The sequence below is a fragment of the Chanodichthys erythropterus genome, chromosome 8 (assembly GCF_024489055.1).
Source record: "Chanodichthys erythropterus isolate Z2021 chromosome 8, ASM2448905v1, whole genome shotgun sequence".
Classification (NCBI taxonomy): Eukaryota; Metazoa; Chordata; class Actinopteri; order Cypriniformes; family Xenocyprididae; genus Chanodichthys; species Chanodichthys erythropterus.
The window spans coordinates 40,838,267-40,848,066 of NC_090228.1; the positions used below are offsets into that span (position 1 = coordinate 40,838,267).

The window sequence follows — 9,800 nt, forward strand, 5'->3', positions numbered from 1 at the left end:
TGGACTATACTGTGTGTATATATATATATATATATATATATATATATATATATATATATATATATATATATATATATATATATAATCTGGCAGACCACCTTCCGTATTCAAATTACAGGGAAAAAAATGGAACTGCCATTTTAGTTCCATGGTAGTTCCGTAAGTTCAATAGGGAAGGCGTAGTATGTACTGTGTGAGCTTTTTGAAGAATATGGAAGGCGGTCTGGCGGAAGCCAGATATTTTACTTCATAATTTGTTAAATATGGATTTTTTTTTTTACGCAAACGCTTTGCTTCAGAAGGCCTTTATTAACCCTCCAGAGCTGTGTGGAATATGTTTATGATGGATGGAGACACTTTCTTCAGCTCATACTCAGCGCATACTGCCATTATAAAGCTTGGATGCATCAGGATATTTATTAATATTTCTGTAATTGTGTTTGTCAGAAAGAAGAAAGTTATATAGGATGGCTTGAGGGTGAGTAAAGCATGGGCTAATTTTCATTTGAAAGTGATCTAATCCTTCAAAGCCATTAACTATGACACTGACTAGGGAACTGATTGAGATGCACTCAGAGATTTAGTCTGGATTTATTTTTCTTTCTTGTAATTATTCTTATCTTAAACATGACAAAGTGTCCAAACACACAGAAAAACTCCTGGTCAAGCAACTGAGATCCACGTGACAAACTATTATAAAGATGGCATTTATTAAAGAGGAGATCGAAGAGATCAGGATTGAAGAAGGATTCGGAGTAAAACATGAAGATTCTGAGGAACAAACAGGTTGGTTTCATTCACAAAACTGAACTCAGTCATTTGATGATTAAAGGTGCCATAGAATTGAAAATTGAATTTACCTTGGCATAGTTGAATAACAAGAGTTCAGTACATGGAAATGACATACAGTGAGTCTCAAACACCATTGATTCCTCCTTATTATGAAAATTTGATTTGTTTAAAAGACCTCTGAAGAACTGGTAATCTTAACATAACACCGACCGTTACGCAACAGTCGGGATCATTAATATGTACGCCCCCAATATTTGCATATGCCAGCCATTCAAGGCATTAGACAAGCCAGTATTAACGTCTGGATCTGTGCACAGCTGAATCATCAGACTAGGTAAGCAAGCAAGGACAACAGCAAAAAATGGCAGATGGAGCAATAATAACTGACATGATTCATGATAACATGATATTTTTAGTGATATGTGTATATTGTCTTTCTAAATGTTTCGTTAGCATGTTGCTAATGTACTGTTAAATGTGGTTAAAGTTACCATTGTTTCTTACTGTATTCAGGGAGACAAGAGCCGTCGCTATTTTCATTTTTAAACACTTGCCAACATATAATTCATAAACACAACTTCATTCTTTACAAATCTCTCCAACAGTGTGTAATGTTAGCTTTAGCCCGTTAGCCATGGATCATAGCCAAAAACTCATTCAGAATCAAAAGTAAACCTCCAAATAAATACTGTACTTACATGATCTGATGCATGCATGATGAACATTTTGTGAAGATCCGTTTTGAGGTTTATATTAGCTGTGTGAACTTTGTGCAATGTATTATAGAGTCGCAAGCTCGGGGGCGGGGAGCGCAAGGATTTAAAGGGGAAGCAGCCTGAATCGGTGCATATTTAATGATGCCCCAAAATAGGCAGTTACAAAAATTAATAAAAACAAATCTATGGGTTTTTTTTAGCTCAAACTTCACAGACACATTCAGTGGACACCGTAGACTTATATTACTTCTTGTGAAAACGTATTCTAGGGCACTTTTAATGTCAACCACTACAGAAATGACTATTTTTAAAGAATGTAATTTTATTTGACATGGAGCGAGTTGCCTCGTGGACAGGCGTGTTGAGATCACATTACCAGACAAATACTTAAGGCTATGTTCTCACTGTGCATGTTTGCATTCACACCAGTCAGCTGATAACTCACAAATATCAGCTTTTTGAAATAACCAATTTTCCCTGTTTATATGCAAACCAGTAACCTGACTATTTAAATCGCGTTTACATGACTTTTTTAATAAATCGGGTTATTTCCCTGTAGTGACGTCAAAAAATAATCATTTGCATATCTGACTCTTAAAGGTGCTTTATGTAAGTGACAGGTAGTGGTTGAAATGGGTACTGCAGTCCAAATGCAAAATATTGTTCGCCCCGCCCCCTCCTCCTCAGACTCGGCGCTCTCATGGGTTGCCAGTTTGAAGACGCGCAACAGGAGCGAGCTCAATTGACACTGGAAGATGAGGAGACTTACACACTGTAAGATAATTAGTTGTTTTATTGATTTATGATGAGTTGATATCGCGTTTTAATGTGCTCCCGTTCATAGAGATTTTTAGATGGATGCTGAGGCTTTTTAGGTCGGGTAGAATCTGCGATCTCTGACCCAGTTTGTTCGCTGGCTTCCATGGCTGCAATTCGCTATGGCTCATATATTATTCTCTCATGCAGTTACAGATGCAGCGTTTTGCCTGAACCAATTCTACTTCTGCAGAAGAGATGAGAACACACTTTTACAATTTTCTGGGGCTTGAAAGAGTCTACATTTGTGATATTTCCTTCTTCCTTTTCCGCAAAATTCTCGCTTTGTGCATTTAAATCTGCACTAAGGATGCATTTCTGTCACGAATCACACATGTGCACTTCAATAAACTGACAGAAAGCAGGTTTTACATGCTGCACAAAATGTTCCAACCGGGATTATGCTTTATGACCTTACTCCGATAAAAGAAAACGGGTTAACACATTAACTTGACCACGTTCGTTGTCGAATTATTAAGCATAATCTGCTTAAGAACATGCATGTAAACGCACTCACTGTCAGTCCAAATCTGATTATTTGTGTGTCCAATTGAAATCTTATCTAAATTATTGATGCTGTGTATTGCAATTGTTCGGATCTGATTCGTGTACGTTCCATGGCGCTCTTTCATTTTCCATAATATTTGCATTGGTTTCTATGCCAATGATATTTTGTTGGTAGGCATATGCAAACAACAAAGTTGGAGGAGTTTGCAATTAAGGTTGCAAAAGTCCAGGAATTTTCAAGGCTGGAAACTTTCCATGGGAATTGACGGGAATTTATGTGAACAATAAACAGGGAATTTGGAAAATTGCAGGTTAAACTTTAACAGGGAATTTAAATGTAGTTGGGGAAAAAACATCTTTCAGCATAATCTTGGTTAAAACAACCAGATTTAATGCAATTTTAGTTTAATTTTTACCATGCACATTCCTTAATCACATTCACACAGCACACTACTTACTGCAAGGCTATTGAGGCCACACCCTTGCATGCACTGTGCATTCCTCCATAACATACACATTTGATCAAAAATACAGAAAGAAAAAACAAAATTGTGAAATATTATTAGAGTTTTAAATAATGGTTTTCTATTGTAATATATATTAAAATGTAATGTGATCGAAACTGAATTTTCAGCATCATTACTCCAGTCTTCAGTGTTACATGATCCTTCAAAAATCATCCTAACATGCTGATTTGATGCTCCGTTATCAATGTTAGAAACAGTTGTGCTGCTTTTTTTTGTTTTTTTACCTGTGACTTTTTTTCAGGATTCTTTGATGAATAAAAAGTTAAAAAAGAACAGCATTTATTTAAAATAGAAATCTTTTGTAAAAATATACACTATCATTCAAAATTTGGGGGTCAGTAATTTTTATTTCTTTTTTTTAAATTGATATTTTTATTCAACAAGGATGTGTAAAATTGATGAAAAGTGATATTAAAAGACATGTATTGTTACAAAAAAATTCTATTTTGAATAAATGCTGTTCTTTTAAACTTTATTCATCAATAAATCCTTAAAGTATCACGGGTTCCAAAAAAAATATTAAGCAGCACAACTGTTACTAACATTGATAATTGAGTATCAAATCAACATATTAGAATGATTTCTGTAGGAAATGAAATAAATAACACTAATGATATAAATACTGAAATAATGCTATTTATTTATTTTATGTTATGACAAAACAAAATGTTATATTTTATTTATATATATATATATATGTATATATGTTTGTATATGATACATTTTATATACAATTTATATAGAAATTTATATAAATTTCTCAATTTCCAATTAATTCCCCAAAATTCCCACAAATTCTCATAAATTCCCATAAATTCCTGTTAAATTTCCAAATTGGAATATTTACAAAATTCCCCAGGTTGATTCCCCATGGAAAGTTTCCGAAAATTTACCAGAAAATTACCGAAAATTTTCAACGCCTTTGCAACCCTGTTTGCAATACAGATGCTGTCTTATTTACAACATGACAATGTTTTGCCGCCATGCTGCACTACTGCATCTTATGAGGCAGCGGCAGAAACCTAGGAGACATGTCTCAAAAAATGTCTCAATTGTATTGTAATATTTACCTGGCACTTTGCAACAACACAGCCTTATTTCTGCAGCTATTTTCAGCATGTTTCCTATAACAACATCTGACGTTTACATTTTATGTGGCGTGAGAAAGTGACAAACCACGCAAAATCCAATTAGAGCAGTCAGACTGAAACGGATTTCCAGACATTAAATAGGATAGATCAAACTAGATCTTATTTCTATGTTACAATGTGATACAACCAGGTCCTCTTTTCCATATGGAAGGTTCTCTTTTCCATGTCACGCAATGCGTCATGTGTGAGGGATTCCTGCAGGCACACTTCTTTGAATTTAAATTCAATTAAATGTGTTTTGATGCTTTAATGCTTTCAGGTTGGTCCTGATGTGTTTCTTTGTGCCAATAAACTGGTGTTAACTTGTTTTTTAATGGCTTTAGACCCGGTGGCACTGAAAGAGGAATGTCAAGAACTGGATGAAATAGAAGAGACAAATCAATATGAAAAACATCTTGATTTTATCACTGGAGAAAAATCCACACAGACTGAAATGACTTCCCCACAAAATGCTCAGAAGACTGAATCTAACAGTTATTTCACCTGCCGTTACTGCGAAAAGAGTTTCAATCAAAAACAAAACCTTGAAGTCCACATGAGAATTCACACTGGAGAGAAGCCTTTCACCTGCCAACAGTGTGGGAAAAGTTTCACTCAAAAACAAAACCTTAAAGTCCACATAAGAGTTCACACTGGAGAGAAGCCTTACACTTGCCAACAGTGTGGACAGAGTTTTACACATAAAGGAAACCTTAATACACACATGAGAAGTCACACTGGAGAGAGCTCTTTCACCTGCCAGCTGTGTGGGAAGAGCTTCTCGCGAAAAGAAAGTCTTCAGACTCACATGAGGATTCACACTGGAGAGAAGCCGTTCATATGTGGTCAGTGTGGGAAGAGTTTCAGATGTAAAGTAAACCTTAATTGCCACATGAGGATTCACTCAAGAGAGAAAAGTTTAATGTGTCATCAGTGTGGAAAGAGTTTCACAGACAGCGATAACCTTAAGAATCATGTTATAACTCACATTGGAGAGAAGCCTTTTATGTGCCATCACTGTGGAAAGAGTTGCTCAAACAAGGCTATCCTTGAGGTTCACATAAGAGTTCACACTGGAGAAAGACCTTTCACCTGCCCTCAGTGTGGAAAGAGTTTCACACTCAAAGGAAACCTTAATATTCACATGAGGCTTCATACTGGAGAGAGGCCTTTCACGTGTCTTCAGTGTGAAACGAGTTTCATATTTCACACAGACCTGAAACGTCATTTGCAAACTCATTCGGAAAATAAATTGTAGTGTTCCTCAATGTGACAAGAGGTTTACAAAGAGAACAGATTCAAAAATCTATTGTGATAATAGATGTGAGATCTTATTTGTGTTCTTTGTGTTGAAAGAGATTTAACCGTATTGACAATTTAAAATGGCACCAGAATTTATGAATCATTAAAGTAATTTTGATTGTTTAAAGGCGTTAACTCATATTTGTGACCCTGGACCACAAAACCAGTCTTAAGTCGTATATTTGTAGCAATAGCCAACGATACATTGTATGGGTTGAAATAATTGACTTAAGTAAAGATCATGTTTCATGAAGATATTTTGTAAAATAAATTTATTTTTGTGAGTCGATATGCATTGCTAAGGACTTTATTTGGACAACCTTAAAGGCGATTTTCTCAATATTTAGATTTTTTCTGCACTCTCAGATTCCAGATTTTCAAATAATTGTATCTTGACCATATTATCCTATGCTAAACCGTACGTCAATGGAAAGCTTATTTATTCAGCTTTCAGATGATGTATAAATGTCAATTTCAAAAAATTGACCCTTATGACTTGCTTTGTGGTCCCAGGGTCACATTTGATTTTATATCCGATTATTTAATACATCGGTATTAACATATTCGATAAATTAACTTGCATATTGCAGTAAAATTCCACAATGTAAATTAATATTTTAAATAAATATATAAACTGAACACGTTATATTGCAGCTTTCTGCTAAAATGTTTTAACTATGGTGTTAGAATAGTCTCAGAATTAATGTATTTACAAAATATTAACAAATGCCTTAGCTAATTCACTTTCATTAAAAAGCTCTGTTATTTGCAAACAGCAATTCACAGATACAGAACCTATACTGTACACCGGACACTAGCGGCAAGACTCGATAAAAGACAGAACCCATGTAATGCAAATATCATAAATTGTACATTTCTGATTCTTTCCGCATGTACCAACTTATTGTTGAATCTGCATTTGCAAATCGTCATATGTATGAACCGCCTTGTATTTGTTTGTACATTTTTAGACTTTGACAGGGCTTAATTTGTATGTGGGTCCAATTTAGAGCCGTAAAAAAACAAAAAACACTTGTGACAACCTTTGATCTCTGCCACACGGTTATGCAGTTTATGTGGCTCCCAATAGTTCCAAACAAAGCCGTACTTGTCCACCTCTTTGAATGTATTTAAGTGGGACAGCAGTGATTTTTCAGTCAGTATTCAAGGGTTAGCTCACCCAAAAATGAATAATCAATTAATCACCCTCATGTCTTTCCAAACACATAAGACTTTTGTTCATCTTTGAAACACAAATGAAGATATTTTAAATTAAATCTGAGAAATTTCTGTCCTTCCATTGACAGTCCACGCAACTACAAACTTTGTCGCTTCAAAAAGTTCATAAAAAGATAGTAAAACTAATCCATATGAATTAAGTTTTGTTTAGTTAAATTTTCTGAAAAAATAAACATTGATCAGCGAACATAAACAGAAGCTCAACTGTACTTGCTTGACGCATGAGAAAAAACCTCATTTGTTGTTGTGGAAGTCCAAACATGAGGCCTAACACAAGAATGAAACTCACTGGTTTTCACACATCAAACAAACATGTTTGAGCTTCTGTTTACCATATCTGATGTTAAGGAATGTTAAATGTGAACAAAAGCCTAAATTAAATGTTCATCACATTTATATGAAAAGCTCATATAAAATTTTCTTGAGAAAGTTTGTACTAAACTGCTCAATTCATATAGATAGTTTTATGTGTTTCAAAGATAAACAGAAGTCTTACGGGTTTGGAACGACACAAGGGTGAGTAAATGATGACAGAATTTTCATTTTTGAGTGAACTAACCCTTTTACGCATACATTGATTCGATTTACTAGGGGTGTCCAGTCCTTCTTCTGGAGCGCCACTGTCTTGCAGAGTTCAGCTCCAACCCCAATTAAACACAATGAACCAGCAAATCAAGGTCTAATAGGCATACTAGAAACTTCCAGGCAGGTGTGTTGAGGCAACCTGGAGCCAAATTCTACAGGACTGTGGCCCTCCAGGATGGAGTTTGGAGACCCCTGATTTATTATTATATTTTTGTTTTTTTCTTCTTCTGGGGATTGATGAAGATGGCACTTCAACCAACAAATTACACAGAGTTAGAGGAACTTTATTTGTAGCATGAACACAAAATTTGTTAATTGATTACTCCAAAAAATTATTCCAGTATTAATTCCAGTAAAAATTATTGTTCCAGTTTAAATTCATTATAACTGAGATGTGGCCCTGGCCATGGAGTTTAACTCCAACCCTGATCAAACTTGCCTGCCAGTAGCTTTTTAGTAATCCTGAAGATTATATTTTTAAAGTGTTTTTGATTAGGTTTGGAGCTAAATTCTACAGGAGAGTGTATTTCGGGGGCCAGAGTGGGCCACCCCTGGTGTAGTGAACCAGACGAGTCATCTGACTTATGGCCAGCTACAACTCCCCCTCCCATCAAATTCTGAAACCAACTGAAATATTCTGAATGATCAATTTACAATCTGACCTGTAATGCAGCCTGGAATCATAATCACACAATGTTGGTTCATTTAACCAGAGTTTGGTTCCTTGACACTGCCACCTTTGGCTAGCTTAGTTGGGGACTCTTAATATTCAGTAATCTTATTGATTTGAATGCACTGACACAAAACTTGAACTGAACTTAGCTGGATAATGACATCACTGTTTTCTACAGAACTGCTTTATAGCTCATTCGACTGTTTCATAATTCATGTTTCTTGCAGCATTGCCAGTGTTATTGAACTGAACTAAATCAACGCTGAACTGACTAATGACACTATTGTCTTTTTTTTAGATCTGCTTTTACAGCAGAATTCTGTTTGCATTGACCGAGATATTATTTTATTTTCATGTTTATCACTGTAAAGTTATTTTGAAATAATCTGTATTGTATAAAGCACTAAATAAAGTTGACTTGACTAGTGTATACTGTCACGTTGCCACCCACGACCTAAAGACACAAACTACTCTGCAGCATATTAACTATAAAAACCAACATAACAGAAACTCTATTAAATATCAACCATAACAGCATTAAACACTAACATGTCTTTCCTTTACTTCATTTTAACATTTATCCAGGCCTATGCAAAGCATGCTGAGAATTGAAAATCAACTGCCACATTATTGTCAACAGAACTCATCAAAATAACAATTTCAACTTTAATTAAAACGATAAATTAGAATTTTTTAACACGAAAACATGCTTTTATTTAAGTTGTGGTAATAGGTCCCCTGGATTTATTTTTAGTGTGAAGGGGGGGAACTTCCTCAGTAAACACATGCACAAATTCAGCTAACCCCACCAGAGGAGCAACGACACCATCCACAAAGACACTGCCAGCAGAAAGAGTGGAGACTGAATTAGCCATTGAGTGGAGCTGTTTCTATGCTGTTGACGTAGTAAACACAGTGCAGCGCTTCCGTCTTCTACGTCTGAATGCTGACTCAGTATTGGCCGACATGTACAGTGTTGACCAATACTGAGCCAGCATTCTGACGTAACCATGGAAGTGCTACACTGTGCTTACTACATCAATCAACAGCGTAGGTTGAATAAAGTCGTTATTTTTGTTTTGTTTTTGACCACAAAAAGTATTCTAGTCGCTTCATAAAATTAAGCTGGAACCACTATAGTCACGTGGACTATTTTAACAATGTCTTTAGAGTCAGAGAGCTCTCAGATGTTATCAAAAAATATCTTAATATTATATCTTAGACCAGGGGTAGGCAAGTTCGGTCCTAGAGAGCCACTGTCCACCTTCAGCTGCCTATAGCCTTAGTAATCCTGAAGAGCTTTATTAGCTGGTTCAGGTGTGTTTGATTAAGGTTGGAGCTAAACTCATCATGACAGCGGCTCTCTAGGACCGAACTTGCCTACCCCTGTCTTAGACCGAAGATGAACAACGGTCTTACGGGTTTGGAATGATATGAGGGTGAATAATAATGTTTTGGGTGAACTAACCCTTTAAAGAAACTAGATATCATTTAGTCATTTATTTACAACATC

At 35.5% G+C, this 9,800-nt stretch overlaps 1 protein-coding gene across 1 annotated transcript; it reads left to right on the top strand.

The window, feature by feature from the left end:
• Positions 1-477: 477 nt before the first annotated feature.
• On the top strand, positions 478-8,683 carry LOC137024940 (gastrula zinc finger protein XlCGF28.1-like). The gene is made up of 2 exons (XM_067392903.1): positions 478-786; positions 4,833-8,683. Exons 1-2 carry the CDS (start codon positions 702-704, stop codon positions 5,744-5,746), a joined length of 999 nt encoding a protein of 332 aa, XP_067249004.1. The 5' UTR covers positions 478-701; the 3' UTR covers positions 5,747-8,683.
• The last annotated feature ends 1,117 nt before the right edge of the window (positions 8,684-9,800 follow it).